Source organism: Dermochelys coriacea, chromosome 5 (genome assembly GCF_009764565.3).
Source record: "Dermochelys coriacea isolate rDerCor1 chromosome 5, rDerCor1.pri.v4, whole genome shotgun sequence".
In the NCBI taxonomy this organism is placed as follows: domain Eukaryota; kingdom Metazoa; phylum Chordata; order Testudines; family Dermochelyidae; genus Dermochelys; species Dermochelys coriacea.
This window is the reverse complement of record NC_050072.1, coordinates 64,239,989-64,261,076: the sequence shown is the minus strand read 5'-3', so window position 1 is coordinate 64,261,076 and position 21,088 is coordinate 64,239,989. Positions and strand designations below refer to the sequence as shown.

The following is a 21,088-nucleotide window of genomic DNA, read 5'->3' as shown; positions in this document are numbered from 1 at the left end:
ATACAATAGGAAATACAATGTCATTGGTTCCTATAAAGAAGTCCATATTGATTCAGAACCAGTGATGCTGTATGGCCCATTGCACTAAACTAAACACTATTGAAAATCATTGGCTAAAACTTGCCCCCAAAACTACATTTACATAAAAATGCAAGCAATCTGAACAGTAATTTGGTTTTCGCTGTGCTGTTAATATATTTGCATTTCTCTCAGAGCTGGTTGGGAGTTTTCCATTGAAATGGTTTTCTCCTGGAAAATGCAGTTTCTGCAAACTCCAAACTTTTCTTCTGTGAAACATTCAGTTTTGCTGAAAAATTTTGATTTTCTGTTAGAAAAATCTAGATGAAATATTTCATTTTTGGTCATCTTAACCCAAATTGGATTAATCAATGTTTTGTTGAACTGATCTGAACCCAAACGAAACTGCATTTCCCTTTCAGTGCATTACTTAATAGGAGTTGTAGTTCTGACTCCCATTCTTAACTATGGGCTGGGCTCCTCAGAGGATTTACATCTAATACAGTGTGGATTTGCCTCTAAGCTACATGATGCATTATGGGAGAAATGTGACTGATGAAGTACAGGAAATATAGTATGTGCCAGGGAACCTGACCCATAGGGGAAGCTAGGAGCACCAGGCTCTCGTATTACAGTTCCCATGAGGCAATGTATCACTATGAGCAAATGTAGTTTTGTTTATTGAACTAACTCAAAATGAAGCATTTTCGGTCAGTTCAATAAATCAGAATGAAACATTTGAGTTTCCGGAATATCAAAATGTTTCATTTCTTGATTAAATATGTCAAAAAGAAGTGTTTGTGTTTCCTGATCAGAATTCCCTTTGCACAAAATTTTTTTGAAATTTCAATTTTTCATCCTAATTCAGGATTAAAACAAATGTTGAAAAGTTGGCATCTTCTACAGATGGATATCGTAGGTTGTGGGTATAATAGCCCAGGGGAGCTTAAGCCTCCCCTGCGGTGCAGCCGCCGACCCCTGCCTTTCAGAGCATAGATGCCTTGGGCATCTGCACTCCGCCTTTTCTCATTCCTGCTCCACCCCTTCCCCCAGGCTCCCACCACCCGCCCCTGGCTGCAGCCCTCCTCTCCTTCACCTCCGTCCCCCATAGGACCCCCCACCACTCAGCATGACCCTCCTCCTGCTAAGCAGCATGTGGCAATTAGGGGTACCTGGGGGCATCGAATGCTCCCACCCCTCCCCCCAGTTTTTATTCTTATTCAAGTCAGACGGGAGGAGTGCTTGAGGGAGGGGTGGACAGAGTGGGCCTTGTGGGGGATGGGGATGGAGGAGAGGAGGGACTTGGCCAGCAGCGGGCAGGGAGACCTAAGAGAGTGGGTGGGGTCTTGGGGCAGAGCCCTGGTCTGGGTACAAGGGTAGCTTCCAGCGCTCGGGCTAGCCTCCCCAAACGCGAGAGGCATGCGCCACCCATGGATGATATTCTGAATTTTGCTCCAATCTGCTCTTAGTTTGGTTAAACGGCTAGTCATTTTCTTTTCTCCATATATTCACTTTCTAGTCCACATTGCTCTCAGGTCATCCACAGTGCATCAGTGCTTCATTTTTCAAACACTGCAGATGAATAGAAAAACTTGATACCACTAAAATCTTTTATGTTACCTTAAGGTTTTCTTCCTGGGAAGATTTTGAAGAGGAGCATGGCAAAGGGAGAGAATTTGGCTATGCAAGTCTTCACAGAGAACTTGAGCCATTTCTGTTACGGAGGGTTAAGAAAGATGTAGAAAAATCTCTACCTGCCAAGGTTGAACAGATTTTGAGAATGGAGATGAGTGCATTGCAGAAGCAATATTACAAGTAAGTGGGCTACCTTGAAATAGCCGAAAAAAAAACAACAAAAAAACCAAACACATCCACCTCCTATATGTGTGATTGCCATATTTTATTGAGTCTTTGCATGCTGCTAATTGCTAAACAGATATTTTTCAGCTTGTAATAAAGACTTATAAAAACCGCTTCTCTAAAATCCTGGCCTAATTCAAGCCTATGTGATTTTTGTCATTGACTTGAATGGATCCTGGATTTCACCTTTAGTATATGCTCTCTGCTTTTAAGATTTGTTTTAGTGTAATTCATATTAATTTAATTCCTTTCAATCAGCTTGTCTTATATGGGATACTTGTGAGTTTTATGTTTGGAGCTTCATTCTTTTCCTGCAGTTACTGCATATTTTAATAGCTGCCTGCCACCTTTTGTCTCCTCTTTGGTCCTTCCCTCCACCCCCCCGAAAAAAATCTGGTTAAGAATTACACTACATATTCTATATCATAGGTGGATTTTAACCAGGAATTACAAAGCCCTGAGTAAAGGTTCAAAGGGCAGTACCTCAGGCTTTTTGAACATCATGATGGAACTCAAGAAGTGTTGTAACCATTGCTACCTCATTAAACCACCAGATGATAATGAATTCTATAATAAACAAGAGGCCTTACAGGTAAAAAAAAAAAAAACAACACTTTTTTTTAATAAAAATTATTTTCTTAGTTTTATTTCTGAAATATGCATGCAAGTGGTTTATACAGCATTTATCTATTTATCAACTGTCTTATTGAAGTATACTGTGTAAAGTGAAGACCTGAACTTGTGATGTGCATTCTGTATTATAGATATGTATTGAATAGATTTTGTGTCGTAGTTACTATTGTATTTATTTCTGAATAAAAATAGAGCTGATTTGATTAAATTAAAAGGGAAGTAGTCTACTGGGTTGAGAATTTGGGACACTATTTTGAACCAAAGCAAAACTTGACAGATTTTAAATCAATCTGAAAAAGAACAAATTAAAAGGCCAAGATACCTCTGTAATGATTGCTTTCTAATGCCGTATAAGTATAAACCTATGCGAATTTCTAGCCAAGTAGACTAGAGAATAACTGATGACAATATAGCATTCTAAACAATTAATACAGTACACCCTTTCTATAATGAACCCTTGCAGATCCAAGCCATTTGGTTGTTCTAGCCAGGAGTTCATTAAAGGGAAAGTGCCCTTCTGTGGGGATGAGGGTTGTGGCTGACACCTCAAGCCCCATGGCCGAGCTGACAGCTTGTGTCTGAGGCAGACAGCTCCTCTGGCCACAGGACCTCAGGAGCACTCTGCCATGAGTCCACAGGAATTTTCTGCCGCAGCTCCAGGGCCAGAGGAGCTGTCACCCCCATGCTTGCAGTCCCAGAGCCAGAGGAGTTCTCAGTCCCACAAAGCAGCCCCGGGGCTTGAGGTGGGATCCATGGAACAGGTTCGTTATAGCCCAAGGTTTGCTATTGTGAAGGGCGTTATAGTAAGGGTGTACTGCTGTGACAGAAGTGTGGGCCTTTTTGTATGTTTCTGAAGATCAGAGAGGAAAAATTCATTGGATCTTTTCTCATTTTAAATATTTTTCGCAGAAGTACTGAATTTTGCAGTGACAGCCTATGATTTCAACCCAATCTGCATTTTAAAGTAGTTCTTAAGAAGGCTGAAAGATAGTTATCTTAAAATTTGGCATATTGAGTGTAAATCATACATAAATCATGGGCCATATTTGTCAGAAATACTTCTTCATTCATCATTTTAATAGATGCATATTCAAAGTGATAGCTTCCCTGCTCCAGGTTAATAAGATAATTAGTTAGCATTAGTGAAAAACTGTAAATGATGTGCAATTACCATCTTAATTTTACCTTAGGATATTTCTTATGTCCTGATGGTACAAACACTTGTGCTTAAGTATATGCAGCTGAGTATTCCCATTGATTTCAGTGAAGCTGCTCACATGCTTATAGTTAAGCATGTTTGTAAATTTTTACAGGATTAAGATCTTAGTTGATCATACCAATGTGTAAAGTGTCATGCACCTATTGCACTGTATAAATATTAATTTCTAATGAATGCATGTTTACTATGTACAGAAGAGAATGGTGGTTAACTCAATCTGCCACTGTACCTAGGGGACAACGCACTTTTTGCAGGAACTCTGCAATATCCAACATTCCTTCAGGCTAGTAAACTAAAAATTAAACAAATCCAACTAGTTATAGTGTAATTTTTTAATTTTTTTTTGTAGAGGGAAGGAAAGGATTGGATGTGAGAAGAGAGGGGAAAGAGAAAGTGTGAGAGGAAAAATATTGTTGTTTTACTTTTAAGGCACTCACTTCTATATTGTTTCCAGTTTCCCAATGATATTGTTTCACTTTTAAGGCATTACATTGTTTTACTTTTGTTTTACCTTTAAGGCACTCAGATACCATAGTGATGTTCCTGGTATAAAATACCCAGATAACCTCCACGATACCTGAACATCACCTTGGGTAGTAACATATTTGTATAGCAACTTTATTTAGTTACAAAGGTAACTCTGTATAGTCAAGATCTTTTGTTTTCAGTTTTTGTTTTGTTTAAAATTTCCCAGGAAAAATATCAGTATTTCTTACAAAAAATTAAAAACTGGCAAAAATTGGTGCCAAATGTTGCTTTTCCAGTTTTCTGGATAAATAGTGGGCTTAATATTGGGGGACGGGAAGGCAGAAAAAAAGCAACAAATAGAGAAAAGTAACAGTATTGAAAGGAAAAAAGGTTAATGCTGTGGTTGTTTGTTTAATTAAGTGTATTTAACTGCATAATATTATATTACTGTGCATGCTTCTTCCTGAAAAGAGAGGACCGTTGGTACCCTCGAGGTCAGGTCAGATCAGATTAGATTATCAGTGCTGCATTTCTCCTTCCTTAGTGAGGAGACAAGTCCAGAGAATTCCAGCACTACTTTTCTTTAGGACTCAAGCACTGACATATATACACACGCACCCCATTTGTGTGTATATATGTGTATCTGACACTGTCCAGCCTTACAGATAACCTCACATTTACACTTAAGTTAATATTAACATACACATCTACCTAATGTAATATATTGGGTTTTCTTAACATAATCAATATTTTCATGTACTTCAGTGGTCCAAAATTCAGGTGAAAATTGTTTTTTAAAAAAGAATAGCCTTTGTAAAACATGGGGATTTTTATCAAAAAATCCGTTTAAAAAAAAATTAAAGGGGCCCTTATATGTAGTATACCAAGGTGAATGAGTTCCTTAGTTGGAAGTTCCAGTGAAGTTTTCTATTAAAATAGCATGAACATTCTTCTGACTGCTGCTACTGACTAGGACAGTCCAGCAAATTATATTTTTCGGAGTTAGGAGTCATTTTAGATTAAATGTTTAAGGTATCAAGAAGTTACAAGTATATGCATGATGTGAAAGCTCTCATCAGCTGCCTAACAACCATGACTCTCACTGCACACATTTGCCTGCTTTAGGCAGGCTAAATTCATACTGTTTTTCTGTTATACTGGGGTGGAATTGAATATAATATCCTGATTATTTTGTTCATTAATGATTTAACTTTTGATTCATGCACACAGTACACTGACTACAATATAATAAAAAAAGTATTCTTCTGATCACAGAATATTACAAAATGAATCCACATAAATTAGTAAAGATTTTTATTATTCCTGCAGCATTTAATCCGTAGCAGCGGGAAACTAATCCTTCTTGACAAGCTACTGATTCGCTTAAGGGAGCGTGGCAACAGAGTTCTTATTTTCTCTCAGATGGTGAGGATGCTGGACATCCTAGCAGAATATTTGAAGTATCGTCAATTCCCCTTTCAGGTAAGAGTTTATTCTTGTTCTTGTACTGGCTGAAAGAGTCTACATTCTCTTTTAGCATTTAATATCTTGTCACCTTTATTTAGCAGAAAATGGCTTGCCAAATGATCTATACAATTTTTCTTAAGAAAAATTAATCAACAGTGTTTTATATCCTTCTTGAAGACTGAGCTTATGAACAGAAAACTAAGACTAGTAATATAGCCTAAAACTTATTTTGAAACTGCATGGCTGGATTTAGGAGGAACTTGAGGTCGGGGGGTGAGATTTCAAGTTACTGTATTTTTTTATGGCTGTACTTTTGTCAATTCAGAATTAAAATTTACTGTAATAAGTGTACTTTGTAAGGACTAACCTTTATATAGACTTGTATTTTAACTGAAGCGTTCAATCTTTCTAGAGACTAGATGGCTCAATAAAAGGGGAATTGAGGAAGCAAGCACTGGATCATTTTAACGCAGAAGGATCAGAGGTAGGCTACTGTGTATTTTCATTTATGGAATTTGCTTTGTCTTTTTCTATTATTTATATTTTGTTTCTTGCTATTAATAATTATGATAAAAACCATTACAGTAAAAGCCAAGATTTCAGGGTTTAAAACCAAGGAAATTTAGCATTAAGATTGAAATGTCATCCTTATCTATCTGGAATGTTTACAACTGTTGATCTTCTAAGTAGAACTTATTATTGGAAACATTGACAAAACAGTTCATTAGAGTGTATTGGCCATATCATAAATGCCGAACACTTCTCCAGCACCTTCCATCCAAATATTTCAGAACACTTAACAAACATAAAGAGTTAAACCTCACACGTGTCGGGGGTATGACTTCTATTTCTGTGCTTTTGCAATAATACTATGCATCATCTTTTCACATAAAGTATGATCCTGATTACTTGTGTAAAATACCTTCTTCAACCTTAAGAAAAGTATATACTTTTAGATTAGATCTGAATGATATTAGTTGGATTATCCTTTTGTTATGTAACAAAACACTATAAAATGATTCTTATAAAAATAGGATTTTTCTTACATTGAATAGAGCTTATTTCCTTTATTGGATTTTGCTGTGTACGTCATAATTCAATGTCTGTACTTGCGAAGCTGTTTCCCCTCACCTCACAAAGGAACCAACATTTTGTCCAGAAAAGTCCATTGCAATATTGTTCTAATTTGATTTCTAAGCATGTAGCTAAAAATTCATTTGTTCAAAACAATTTGGATTATGAATCTTCTACTGTTTCACATCCATTTGTGTATACATAAAGTGCCCATGATCAGATTATTTAGGTTTAAATGAGACCTACAATTAATTTTATCCAAATGGTCACAAATACTCCGCTTCATAGTTTAGCTTTCACTTATTCTTTCTGCTAGTGTCTACCTTCTAGAATTCTGGCTCCTTTTGTCATCCAACATGAGAAGATAACCTGCACCAAAAGATGAGTCATCTAAATTTAGCAAGATAGGTTCAGCTTTACCTTTTGGAGTAGAGAGTCCCACATCCTTGGGACTTCAATCAGCATGAAAATCTACCTTAACATTTACTAAAAAAAAAAAAATAAATACACTTGATATCAGTTCTTATTAGTCAATTAATGATATTGTGGTAGCAGCAGGAACAAGCTCCAGTTATGGACCTGGGGTCCTACTGTACCAGGCATTGTACAAATACACAATCTAAAAGATGGTTCTGCCCAAAGCGCTTATACAAACTAAATTCATTTAAGTTAAGATTGATTTTTGGCTGGATTTTGATATTGTATTTATGATGCATTTCTTTTTTTTCTACTTTCAGGATTTCTGCTTTTTACTGTCTACGAGAGCTGGAGGGCTAGGTATAAACTTGGCATCTGCTGACACCGTAGTTATATTTGATTCTGACTGGAACCCACAAAATGATCTGCAGGCACAGGCTAGAGCTCATAGGATTGGCCAAAAGAAACAGGTATGTATTTCAGCTTTAAGTCCCAAACCTGCAATGGGGTTCTGTCAGATGCAGGATTGGAGGCCAAAGTCTGCGTATATTTTTAGAGCAATAAATATTGGGTTCATAGATAACTCTCAGTATAATGACAGGTTTCAGAGTAGCAGCCATGTTAGTCTGGATCCGCAAAAAGAAAAGGAGTAGTTGTGGCACCTGAGAGACTAACAAATTTATTTGAGCATAAGCTTTCGTGATGCATCCGATGAAATGAGCTGTAGCTCACGAAAGCTTAAGCTCAGATAAATTTGTTAGTCTCTAAGGTGTCTCAGTATAATGTGTTTGCGTATTTTTGTGTATAGTACATATAAAATCTGTGTAAGTAGGATGCTGACTTTAATAACAATAACCGTGTTACTTGCTAAAGAATTTTCATTTTGTAAAATACATATTAGAACAATTAGAGAGACAAGGTGGGTGGGGTAATATCTTTTTTTTTTTTTTTTTTTTTTTTTTGGATCAACTTCTGTTGATGGAGAGATGAGTTTTCCTTGTCTCTCTTGTATCTTGGGATGGACTTGGCTACAACATTGTCACACTAGTAAATTTGTAATAGTACATTCGTACTGCTGTGTTCCCTATATCAAATATAATGTGAAATTTCTGCTTTGCTAGTGCTTAACTGAGCCTTATATTGACTAAAATAGGACTTGTTCATTGAGCAGCTGGAACTTGCTCCTTCATGGCAATGAATACCAGATGACAACTGCAAGTAGTATGGGGAGGGCTGTGGGTCTGCCACAAGTGTAGTATGATTTAAGCATAAATTGTGCATGGATGTCATTCTAGAAGATAACTGAATCTATGTGCCTCATCACTGGAGTTTGATTAAAAGTTCTGGAATTATACTAGTTATGAAACTGCTTATGGAGAGACTTGAGTGAAAGAGCTGACTTAGTCTCTAAACTGAATTTAAATCTGGAAACACAGATCAACAACAATCAGGACATTGAAAACAAAGATTTGACATCTTTATTTTTTTCTTCCCCTTTTTAGCACAAGTTTTTTGTTAGTCTTAGATTAATTTAAATGTAGTTTTAATGTGTAACTTCCAAATGTTTATGTCAAGTTTTTATGTTTTTGTACACAGGTTAATATTTATCGGCTAGTCACAAAGGGATCAGTAGAGGAAGATATTCTTGAAAGAGCCAAGAAGAAGATGGTGTTAGATCATTTAGTAATTCAGAGAATGGACACTACAGGGAAGACTGTACTCCACACAGGTTCCGCTCCTTCAAGGTATATTGATACACAATCCAGAAAGGGTGATAATTTTTTAATATATTGACATCTAATTAAAATAATGTTACTTTTTTAGATGTTGAGTGAGGAAATATCTAGTGAACTTGTATATGTAAAATTTAAAGAATTAATTCTGATTCAAAATTACTTTTGCTACCTTCAAAAACCTTTTTTCATATTGCATGTTAGATGTAACTTTTTCTTACAATGCACTGAGAAGAAAACTTGCTTGAATCATGATGGAGAATTTGTCACACTAATCTAAAGTTAAGGTGTTTTCTGTAAATAGTAGACAATGAAATTTAGTTTCCTGTATTTTCAGCTCTACTCCTTTTAATAAGGAAGAGTTGTCAGCAATTTTAAAGTTTGGTGCTGAGGAACTTTTTAAGGAACCTGAAGGAGAAGAGCAGGAGCCACTGGTAAGCAGGGCTAACTTTCTACATAAATTGGACACATCAATCTAATCTTGTTTTCAGTCTTTTAATGGTAACAAGAAATGTTATTTTTCAGGAAATGGATATAGATGAAATCTTAAAGAGGGCTGAAACACGGGAAAATGAGCCAGGCCCATTAACCGTAGGAGATGAGTTGCTTTCCCAGTTTAAGGTACTGCTCTCTCATTTATTTCTGTTAGTGGCAGTTTCCTTTACAATATTTGTTAATTTACAGAAATACCTGAAATATCCATCTTATCTTTATTCATATGTAACAACCATATCAAATTAAGGAAATTCATTAAACTTTTTATCACAAATCTCTTTTCACATGCATAAGATGGTTGTCTCCAACATGAGGTTTTAAAAAAACCTTAAACTTGACTAATTTTGCCTGATTAGTAAGACATCAAGTAATTCACCTGCTGTCTGTTCAGTTGCAACTTTACTGTGATATCTATAAATTATTCATGTCAAGATTGTCATATACATTTAACATTATTTTAAAAGGGTGTCAGGGTAGTGTTCAAGTCTAAGCTCTTTCAGACTAGTAGGAGCTGGCCGCAGCCTCTAAATTTAGGTTCCTTAATACGTTCATTTTTAAAAGCTTCTTGTGGTGGTTTGTTTGGAGAAGCTTTAACACCTTCATTGCTTGCAGCAGGTCTTTGAAGTTTGGCATGGAGAAAGGTCTTGGGATAGAGAAATATCTTGTCTTTGTCCCGTGAAATTCCACGTGGGTTTAACTGAATTATAAATGGTTAAAATAACCATTTGCCAGTCTTGGTTGCATTCCTGAGGAAAATTTTGGCGGTGTATCAAAATAATTCCTGAGGAAAAAGCTCCAACAAAATGGAGATAGGCTTGAGAGAATATATCTGTAGTTTAAGGGTACGAAACATTACAGGGATTTTGTAATTATCCCCAAATCAAGCATTAGAAGGCTAAAAAATACAGAATCAAAGTTACACTTAAACAAAGTTCAAATATATTAAGATAAGAAATATACAATTAGGGCACCAAAACAACCTTAACCTTGTAGTGATACCATGAAATGACCAAATGACTATGATTAAGGCTAAGATTTTGTCATGCATATTTTTAGTAAAAGTCACAGATAGGTCACGGGCTTCTGTGAATTTTTCTTTATTGCCATGACCTGTCCGATCAGTGACTTTTACTAAAAATATGCATGACAAAATGGGGAGCTGCAAGTTCCCCACGCCACCCGGTTTGCCTGTCTCAGAGCTGCAAGGTCCCCCACCAGTGGTGGCTCCAAGCTTAGGGCACCCCCACCACCTGTGTTGGCTCTGGCTTGGAGCTCTGGGGCTGGCTACGGTGGCTCCATGCACCTGGGCACCCCTGCTGGCCACAGCAAGCTCCGTGCTCCGGGGCACCCCCACTGCCCACAGTGGTCAGGAACTGTGGGAGGGGCTCGCAGCAGCTGGGAACAGCGGGGCACCCTTGCTGCCCTCTGTGGCTGGAAGCTCAGGCCCCGCAGTTCCCAACCGCCAGGGCTGGTGGGGACCCTACAGCTCCTAGGCCCTGGAGGCTCAAGTCACAGAGGTCTCTGGAAGTCATGGATTCCCTGATCTCCATGACAAAGTCGTAGCTCTAACTATGATTAAGGCATTTTAATGTTTGTACTCCATATTTTTTTCATACCCACCCCAGTGTCACTACAAGGCAAGGTGTTGTGTGTCATGCATGCACGTGTGAAAAAAGAGTACATAATGTATATATTATACCTAGGCATAATTGGAGTGAATTGTAAATATAAAAGTATGCATGTGCTGTCATGAATATATGAACCATATTTTCCTAATATTATAGTTTGTGATGGTGTAGAGGTAGATTCCTATACTCTTATTGGCTCTTAAATGTGTTCTGCTTTACAAGGTGGCCAATTTTTCCAATATGGATGAAGATGACATTGGGTTGGAGCCTGAACGAAATTCAAGGAACTGGGAAGAAATCATTCCAGAGCTCCACAGGCGAAGATTAGAAGAGGAGGAAAGACAGAAGGAGCTTGAAGAAATTTATATGCTTCCAAGAATGCGAAACTGTGCAAAACAGGTATCTTTGGGTTATGACAAACTTTTCTTCCCTTCTCATTCCCCTTTTTCTTTTATTAATTATCGTGTATTTTAGATAAACTGAGAAACATTTTATTATGAATTTTGTTTATGTAACTTTATGTGACTTACTCCTTTTCAAAATTCCAGATCAGCTTCAATGGAAGTGAAGGGAGGCGTAGTAGGAACAGAAGATACTCTGGTTCTGATAGTGATTCTATCTCTGAAAGAAAACGACCCAAAAAACGAGGAAGACCACGCACTATTCCACGAGAGAATATTAAAGGATTTAGTGATGCAGAGATTAGGCGGTAAGATGGGGGTGGGGAAAGAAATGCTTTGTTATAGTTGTGAAATGAAATTTCATCAGATTATAGTTTAAAACTATGGAACAAAGTCAATTTTAACTGAATTTGGATTAAGAATTTTTAGTCTAGGCATATGGTGCTGACATAATGGACTATTAATACGTACACAGTGAAATCCCATTTTAATATGGTATACTATTAAGTTGAGTATGATGCCTGATTGACTTGTTTCATAGTATGTACAGATCCTAATCCCTGCATTCCCCCGATACTGCACTTTCAAAAAACAATTGTTACAATGGTGAGAAATTTTTATAAAATATGTATGAGTAGGCTAAATATTTTCTTTTTCATAGTTAATTATAAACCGTAGGTGGAGAGAGAGACTGCACATCTTTGCAGGAAGACCTACAAGAAGTTGAGTGGGTTTTGTTTTGAATTTCTCACCATTCGTAATTGAATTCCTGTGACATGATGCTTTAAGTTTTTAAAACCATAAGAAATCATTTAAGTGATCTTTTGATGTAAACTACATGACATGATCACTTCAAATAGTTGGTTCGGGAAACAATGTTTGGCATGAGGGAGAATAATTACTTTTTTTAATCTTACCTTTTCAAAATGCTGATTTGTTTCTATAATTTAAGTATTTAAAATTATCTCCATTAAAATGATTGTAACACTTGAAGAATATTTTAGATTATAAACAAAATTTTAAACTTTAAGATCCTCATTCTCTCTCCATTTCATCTAGCAACATTAATGGATTACTGCTTTTTTTTCAAGGGTGCTTTTGTGACTACGGTAGTAACTCGGATTCTGATCATGTGCGAAAAGGAAATTGAGCTGCTTTGCTTCCCTTCTTTATCCCGGATGTTTCATATTTCTTAATAACCTACCATCCACATGTGATTCTTTTAATTGCAATAATATTCCTTCTCCTTTCTGCCATGTATCTTAAATCTTAATTGAAATAATCTGTCTTGAATCATTACTCCTTAACTATACGAGAGATAATATCTCTGAATTCGCTATTTACTGTAAATCCACATTTGATCTTATGACTAAACTCATCTGGTTGCTTTGAATATCTGTTGTCTTGTGAAACTAATAAAGTAATTTCTGAAATAAATTGTAGCTTCTATTGTTTTATTTATATTATCAAGTAAACTTAATGAAGCACTTGTTTTTAAATGTGGATTATCTTGATTCATTAAAATATCCTAGTGATTTTTCTTTTTAGCATTATTCATATAATTTGGTTTTTATATTGCAATAAGCATATTATTCACTGTAGTTTTTAAACCATGATTAGTTAAGTTTACATTTAAACAGTGCAATTATTTTCTGTTATTAGGTTTATCAAGAGTTACAAGAAATTTGGTGGCCCTCTGGAAAGGTAAACCTATTTGATTATAGTTACGTAACAATTTGGAATTTTATAAGATTAAACATAAAAACAATATACTAAGAGTCCATATCTTGAAAAGAGAACACTGTGCTAGTCTGTTACCTTAATAATAATAATAAATTATCTTCATATTCTTTATTTTTCTTCTTTCATATATACTGAATGCCAAAAGGACATCTCAGGTCATTTAATCTGACCCTTTGCATTTTGCAGGACTCTTCATTATGTCCTTCAGAGTCCTATCTTAACTAGCACATTGTTAAGTCATCTTCAGTGATGGCTATTCATCCACCTCATTTTGTAAGCTATCATAAAGCCTGTTCAATGCCTATTGAAATTTATGAAAAGACTCACAATGGTTAGGCCCCAGTTGCCCAGTTAGCGTTACTGTTAAGTATGTTTTTTCTAATGTCAGTCCTCATTTTTCTTCTTAAACTGTTACACTGCGTTATGTGAGCAATTTGTCTCTTTCTTTCTGTCTTTCTTTCTATAAACTGTGGGGTCATGTTACCAACAATTGTCAGTGTGGGTGTGTCTGTCTCAAACACCCACCATGTACACACTCCAATACTGTATAAGTAAAATTAGCTCCCTTATTGTTCCTGTTGATCTGTTTTTCTGATCTCTAGATTACTTTTACTGACATTTTTACAGTTTCTCTATAGCATTTCTAAACTATATGGATCAGAACTGCACACGACATACCAGATATGCATGCGTAGGATGAATGCAGACTGACATTACCTCTTTAGTTTCGTATTTTGAAGGAGTCCTTTATAAAGTGTCAAAGCTTCAGAGGTGTAAGAAGAACTTGTGTTTTATTACAGGCTAGATGCTATAGCTAGAGATGCTGAATTAGTTGATAAATCTGAGACAGACCTTAGGCGCTTGGGGGAACTGGTACACAATGGATGCATTAAGGCTTTAAAGGACAATTCCTCTGGACAAGAAAGAGCAGGTATAGTATGTTTGAGCAAAACAAAATGGAATAAAAAGGACTTATCAAGAATAAGTTTTGTTAAGTGGTTAAGTATAATATCAGAGTTATTAATCTGATTCTAACTATTGCAGATACACTAAAAACATCAAATAGGTGGATTGTGAAATCAATACCAGTGTGTGTAAGGTTTTTTTCTGGGTGAATTATAAGGGTAGACAGTTCATTTTCACTTTTTCAAAAGTTTAAATTAAATCTGGGTATCAGTAATTGACAATACTTGAGATTCCGGGGGTTGACTGGAGTTTTGTTTAACCAAAATTAATTTGAGTAGATGAATAAAATGTTACGGTGCACTGCTGCATGACGGACATATAAGATCAGAATCTGGCTTATTTTTTCTTTAAACTTGCCAGTTGATAAAATACACTTAACATTTATCCATTTTATGTACAATATATGTTACATTGTTATGGTTCTTAATTCAAGGGGGCAGACTTGGAAAAGTTAAAGGCCCAACATTCCGAATATCAGGAGTACAAGTGAATGCAAAGCTAGTCATCTCTCATGAGGAAGAGTTGGCACCATTGCACAAGTCTATTCCTTCAGATCCAGAAGAAAGGAAACGGTGAGTAGTAATAATTGTTTTTAATATGAAAAATAAGCTATTTTCTGTCAACTTATTACATTAAATGCCTTTATATACTGACCTGTGCAAACATTTTTAGCACCCAGGCCTGATTAAAGCAATCTGGATTTTAGACATACCAGGACCTGAGGGGAGTTCCCCTGTGGTTCCTTCTCCTCTATTTAGAATGGTGGTGGAGAGTTCCCTTCTTTTCCCTTCCAGGAGTGACAACAGGGGGCCCCTCTCTTTCCCTCCTCCCTTTCCCATCACTGAAGAAGCATGGGGTATGGCAGTACTTACCCTGGCTACTGGAATGTATCGACTTGGATGGCTGAGATGGGCACTTATCTCTAGCCATATGCTGACTCTTGTGCTCTGGTGGTAATGGCCGGGCCTCCCAAAGAGTGCGGCTTTTGGGTTAACTCACTGAGATTCACACCTCTTATAGCTATAGTTTTAGCCTGTCTGCAGACACTGCACTGGTTACACTTAGGTCACATTTGCAAGCTTTTATTTGCAGCTATCTGAAGTTAGAAACTTTTTAAAATGAGTGCTGAGAATGTAATGAGTCACATAACTTCAGGAATGATGATCCTAGACATGGGCCTAAGACATGCCTCTTTAGTAATCTTGGCCTGTTTAGCACACAGATCACAGCATTAATTTAATTAAGCAAAATTGTTGTAAAATGTTTTTGAAAACCTTAGAAAATACATCTGAGTTACTTTCTCAGCAAGTCTTTTCCCACCTCTTTAGTTTTCAGAAATAAGAATATTTGTCTTTCTGATATCTTCCCTCTAGATATGCCATTCCGTGCCACACTAAGGCAGCTCATTTTGATATTGATTGGGGCAAAGAGGATGACTCCAATCTTTTAATAGGCATCTATGAATATGGGTATGGTAGTTGGGAAATGATAAAAATGGATCCTGACCTCAGCTTGACACACAAGGTATGTCCTGTCATCCAGCTGGTGAGCATATTTTAAATTCATTTTGCTTAATTGATAAGAAAGAGCCATTGAAACTGTTTACTTTATGGTAATTTGAAATCTCACAAACAGTATACGTCAACTCTGCTTTATTGGATCCCCTCTTTTGGTTGACTGGTAGATGTCAGGCCATCTTTACCCCATTGTGCCATGTCCTGGTACAATGTTTATCTTTCTTTTTCAGTCTGTTAGCACTCTCCTCTCCTATTATCTCTCATCCCCTCTCTTTTTTGGGTATTTGAATTCATTTTTACTCTTGGTTTTTGCTCCCAAGCCCTGTTTGCTCACCTGACTCATTTCCCCCCTCACTAGAAGCAAGTATGTTATTTGAGGTGGAAGTTCCATCCATTGATGTCCATGTGGTACAGGAGCCTAGCTTCTCCTAGCTGAATTATGTGTTATGAGAGCAGAAACTCAAAACCAGGACTGGTAACTCTTGTGTCGTTGAATTGCTTTTGAGGCTCTCATATTAGTGTACTGTGACAAAGTTCCTCCTCTACCTTGGTGGGTCTTGTGCTTATTGGCAGACTTGCTTGCCTCAGAGATTCACGGTTGCCCTCGGTTTGGCTGTTTTTTGAACCCACAGTCCAGGTCAACTCCTCTGTGTCTGATCAGGAGTTGGGAGGTTTGGGGGGAACCCGAGCCTGCTCTCTACTCCAGGTTCCAGCCCTGGGCCTTGTGGAATGCAGCTGTCTAGAGTGCCTCCTGGAACAGCTGTGCAACAGCTACAACTCCGTGGGCTACTTCCCCATGGCCTCCTCCCAACACCTTCCTTATCCACACCATAGGACTTTCCTCCTGGTGTCTGATAATGCTTGTACTCCTCAGTCCTCCAGCAGTACACCTTCTCACTCTCAGCTCCTAGTGCCTCTTGCTCCCAGCTCCTCAGACACACACCACAAACTGAAGTATAGCTCCTTTTTAAACCCAGGTGGCCTGATTAGCCTGCCTGTCTTAATTGATTCTGGCAGCTTCGTAATTGGCTGCAGGTGTTCTAATCAGCCTGTCTGCCTTAATTGTTTCCAGAAAGTACCTGATTGTTCTGGAACCTTCCCTGTTACCTTACCCAGGGAAAAGGGACCTACTTAACCTACTTAACCTCGGGCTAATATATCTGCCTTCTATCACTCTCCTGTAGCCATCTGGCCTGACCATGTCACAGTACATAGTGGGAAGGAGCAAAAAGTTGAAGGTGGGTTTCAAGACGTTTTCCACTCCTCAGGCACACTAGCATTTACAGTGTAGCGTCAGAGTGGATCCAGAATCATGCAGCTTTTTCCCACCTCCAGTGCTCTTCTCCTCCATATTTCTGCTACTCCAGCCTGCTGCAGCTTTTCCACTCTGGCATCTTCCAAATTGGAAATACTGTTATTCATACCTGATGTTTTTTATTCTCCTTTCAGATTCTACCGGATGATCCAGATAAGAAACCCCAGGCCAAGCAGTTGCAGACCCGAGCAGACTACCTCATTAAATTACTCAATAAAGATCTTGCAAGGAAGGAAGCGCAAAGACTTTCTGGTGCAGTAAGTGAAATTTCAGATCTTTAACAATATGATAAAGTAGTAATCTGCTTGTTAGCAGATCCTCACCGCTGCTCCCGCCAGTCGTCACACTGATGACCATTTAATCAGAGCGTGTCTGGCTAGCTCAAATAATAATTTATAAAATCAGATTACGTAGGGTTTTTGTCTTTAGTTTGTATGTGCTCTTTATTGTCAGGCTGGCTCCCTTTCCCATTTCTGGTATAACAAGGTAACTTGTATATCTGAATACCATTTAATAAAATCAACTTCTATCTAATATAGAAACAAATCTTTCTGATTTGGAATGCATCTGATGAAGTGAGCCGTAGCTTACGAAAGCTTATGCTCAAATAAATTTGTTCGTCTCTAAGGTGCCACAAGTACTCCTTTTCTTTTTGCGAAATCTTTCTGAATGGCTCATGGCAATGAGGCATTTCAATTGACAGAATTAAGATGATGTTTTTGTATTCAGGGAAACTCAAAGAGGAGGAAGACAAGAGCTAAGAAGAATAAAGTGGTAAAACTTGCAAAAGTTAAAGAGGAGATAAAAAGTGATTCTTCTCCACTGCTCTCAGAAAAATCTGATGAAGAAGAAGAGGAGGATAACAAGGTGGGTAATTTAAAAATGTTTTCTGTTCATTTTGTTCCATCTCACTTAAATATTGCTTTTACACAAAATCGTTAGAATGGCATTCTCCTAGCAAAGCATGTTTAACCTTTGAGTTGTTCATATTTTCTGTGATAGCTCTTGTTAATCTTACGTTAGTTAAACATTATGGAGGCGGATTAATCCCTTTTAGTTTAATAATAAATAGGGTCCTACCAAATTCACGGCCAAGATAAACGCATTATGGACCGTGAAATCTGGTCTCCCACTGTGAAATCTGGTCTTTTGTGTGCTTTTACCCTAAACTATACAGATTTCACAGGGGAGACCAGTGATTCTCAAATTGGGGGTCCTGACCCAAAAGGGAGTTGCAGGGGGGTCGCACTATTGCCACCATTATTTCTACGCTGCCTTCAGAGCTGGGTAGCCAGAGAGCAGTGGCGGATGGCCGGGCGTCCAGTTCTGAAGGCAGCGCCCTGCCAGCAGCAGTGCAGAAGGAAGGGTGGCAATACCATACCAAGCCACTCTTACTTCTGCGCTGCTGCATTCAGAGCTGGGTGGTCAGGGAGCAGCAGCTGATGACTGAGGGCCCAGCTCTGCAGGCAGTAGTGGAGAAATAAGGGTGGCAATACCATACCATGACATCCTTACTTCTGCGCTGCTGCTGGTAGCAGCTCTGCCTTCAGAGCTGGGCTCCTAGCCAGAAGCTGCTGCTCTCCAGCTGCCCAACTCCCTACAATAACTTTGGAATTTTTCTCCCCTCCTCCCTTTCCTTTTTGGGTCAGGGCCCCTACAATTACAACACTGTGAAATATCAGATTTAAATAGCTGAAATAATGAAATTTACAATTTTTAAAACCATATGACCATGAAATTGACCATGAATTTGGTAGGGCCCTAATTATAAAGAAAACTGCAGCTATGGCAGTATTCTAAATTCTTATATAATAAAGTGCGATTATTGTCTGGAAAATGACATTGTGTTATTTCAAAGGTTCCCCACCCATGACTTCAAATTTGCTAGAAATACTAATCCAGCATTTCAGAGTAGCAGCCGTGTTAGTCTGTATTTGACTGGGAATGGATGAGTCATTACACAAAGTAAAACTATTTCCCCATGTTATTTCTCCCCCTCCCCACCCTACCCTCCACTGTTCCTCAGATATTCTTGTTAACTGCTGGATGAAGTGAGCTGTAGCTCACGAAAGCTTATGCTCTAATAAATTTGTTAGTCTCTAAGGTGCCACAAGTACTCCTTTTCTTTTTGCGAATACAGACTAACACGGCTGCTACTCTGAAACCTGCTGGAAATAGTCTACCTTGCTTGTCACCATGAAAGGTTTTCCTCCTTTCCCCCCCCCTGCTGCTGGTGATGGCTTATCTTAAGTGATCACTCTCCTTACAGTGTGTATGATAAACCCATTGTTTCATGTTCTCTGTGTGTGTATATCAATCTCCCCTCTGTTTTTTCCACCAAATGCATCCGATGAAGTGAGCTGTAGCTCACGAAAGCTTATGCTCTAATAAATTTGTTAGTCTCTAAGGTGCCACAAGTACTCCTTTTCTTAATCCAGCATTGGAGCTATAGATAAAGCTCTACTGCTTTGTGCCTAGGGCATCATTACTAGCTGTACTGATTCTTCAGGTGGAACTTTTTTTTTAACAGTTATGTTGGTGCCTGAACCAAACCCTCAAAGACAGCCAGTTTTAGCCCTTGAAACATTTTCAGTCAAATGTTCAAATGATATTGAGTAATGCTTTCTCCATTTATCCGTTGGAAAAAGCAAGGCACAGCAAGGTTAAGTAACTTCTCTCACACATACCTTCCCTACCTCCCAACCTCCAGGCTTCCTTGCTACCATTTGTTTTTAATGCATCATGTAAAGCAATAAAAAAAAATAAAATGTATTTAAGGTCTAAGGCCTTGTTGCACATGTTTAAAGATGTGATTTTTAAACCAATAGTGAGATAAACTGGTACGTTTATGGGATAAACTGGTGCAAGCCATTTTGGTTTGAGTCAGGCTTATTTTGGTTTAACTTCAGTAGATTAGGAATTGTTTTAAACTAAACTAAACTAAAATAAACCACCTTTAAACTGAAATAAGAGCATCCATGTAGGGTTTCTATAAGTTAAACTAAACTGGTTTTAAAAAAATAATTTGTTAAACCAGTACAACTCTCTTGTGTAGATCAGGAATACATTCAAATACAACAACAAAAACTGAACCGGATGTAAATCATCTTGGTTTCCTTTACTATAAGGATCAATACTTAATTTTAGTTAAGAATTCATGTATGTATTCCCTTTTGATTATGAACAACCACTAAGACCATGTGTAAAGCTCGTTTTTCTCCTTCTCCAATCAGCTGTGATATTTTAGACTACAGTCATGCTATTGCGTAGCCTCAGAAGCTTAACCTGCTAAATTACTTTGTGGGAGGAACAATGGAATCCTAAAGCTAAATAATGACTCTTCAGTCCACTCCCCAGATGAGCTTCTTCACCTCCATTCCAAGCAAAGGATCCACAAGACTGCCCAACTGACTTTTCTATTTCCTTCTCAAGAAAACTTTTAGAATGTGATACCCTTGTGTTCCCATAAAGCTGGCATTGACCAATTCAACGTTCTCTGGCACATGCCTATTAAACTTCAGAAGTGTAATTGGTTTTTACATTATCACTGTGTGATTTAGCTGCACTTTATAGGTATTAAAGTTTTAAAAAAATCACACTTAGAGGAAGAATGGTATTATTTTTAATCTGACTACTGTAAAATTTTTAAAGCTAGGAACTGAGTTTGCAATGTGATGCCTATACTTAAATATTGCAGGATGAGATCGCTTCAGTCAAACATCCAAATAAAAAAATAAAAGCAGAAAAAGAAAATGATGAAAAATCTGAACCAGATTTTGGTATAAAGAAGGAGGTAGAAGAAAAGAGAGAAACAAAAGAAAAGGAAAATAAGAGGGAGCTGAAAAGGGAGAAAAAAGAAAAAGAGGATAAGAAAGAATTAAAGGAAAAAGATATGAAAGAAAAGAGAGAAAGCAAAGTAAAGGAGTCCACACAGAAAGAAAAAGAAGCAAAGGAAGAGAAGGTAATTACACTTCAGTATATTATATAATACAATTTTTTTTTTAAAAAAAAAGCACAGGTTGGTTTTGAGGTAGAAAGGCATTTCAGATCACTTAGTGGTCTGTTGTTGTTACTGTCACCTAGTTTCGCGGGCTGAAAGTGCAAGCGGGATAAGAAACTTTCGCACTCCTTTTC

The 21,088-nt window shown here is 37.6% G+C and overlaps 1 protein-coding gene across 2 annotated transcripts in view; it reads left to right on the top strand.

Moving 5' to 3' along the window:
• Positions 1 to 21,088, top strand: part of CHD1 (chromodomain helicase DNA binding protein 1) — an 82,872-nt gene that overhangs the window by 50,995 nt on the left and 10,789 nt on the right. For both annotated transcript variants that reach the window (XM_038401992.2, XM_038401994.2), the window contains 17 exons: positions 1,645 to 1,833; positions 2,308 to 2,470; positions 5,528 to 5,680; positions 6,078 to 6,149; positions 7,477 to 7,626; positions 8,753 to 8,901; positions 9,227 to 9,323; positions 9,415 to 9,510; positions 11,235 to 11,411; positions 11,561 to 11,721; positions 13,076 to 13,117; positions 13,957 to 14,087; positions 14,556 to 14,694; positions 15,496 to 15,646; positions 17,089 to 17,211; positions 17,684 to 17,821; positions 20,652 to 20,915. In XM_038401992.2, coding sequence (XP_038257920.1) covers positions 1,645 to 1,833; positions 2,308 to 2,470; positions 5,528 to 5,680; positions 6,078 to 6,149; positions 7,477 to 7,626; positions 8,753 to 8,901; positions 9,227 to 9,323; positions 9,415 to 9,510; positions 11,235 to 11,411; positions 11,561 to 11,721; positions 13,076 to 13,117; positions 13,957 to 14,087; positions 14,556 to 14,694; positions 15,496 to 15,646; positions 17,089 to 17,211; positions 17,684 to 17,821; positions 20,652 to 20,915 — 2,395 coding nt within the window. The remainder of the gene's footprint in view (positions 1 to 1,644; positions 1,834 to 2,307; positions 2,471 to 5,527; positions 5,681 to 6,077; positions 6,150 to 7,476; positions 7,627 to 8,752; positions 8,902 to 9,226; positions 9,324 to 9,414; positions 9,511 to 11,234; positions 11,412 to 11,560; positions 11,722 to 13,075; positions 13,118 to 13,956; positions 14,088 to 14,555; positions 14,695 to 15,495; positions 15,647 to 17,088; positions 17,212 to 17,683; positions 17,822 to 20,651; positions 20,916 to 21,088) is intronic.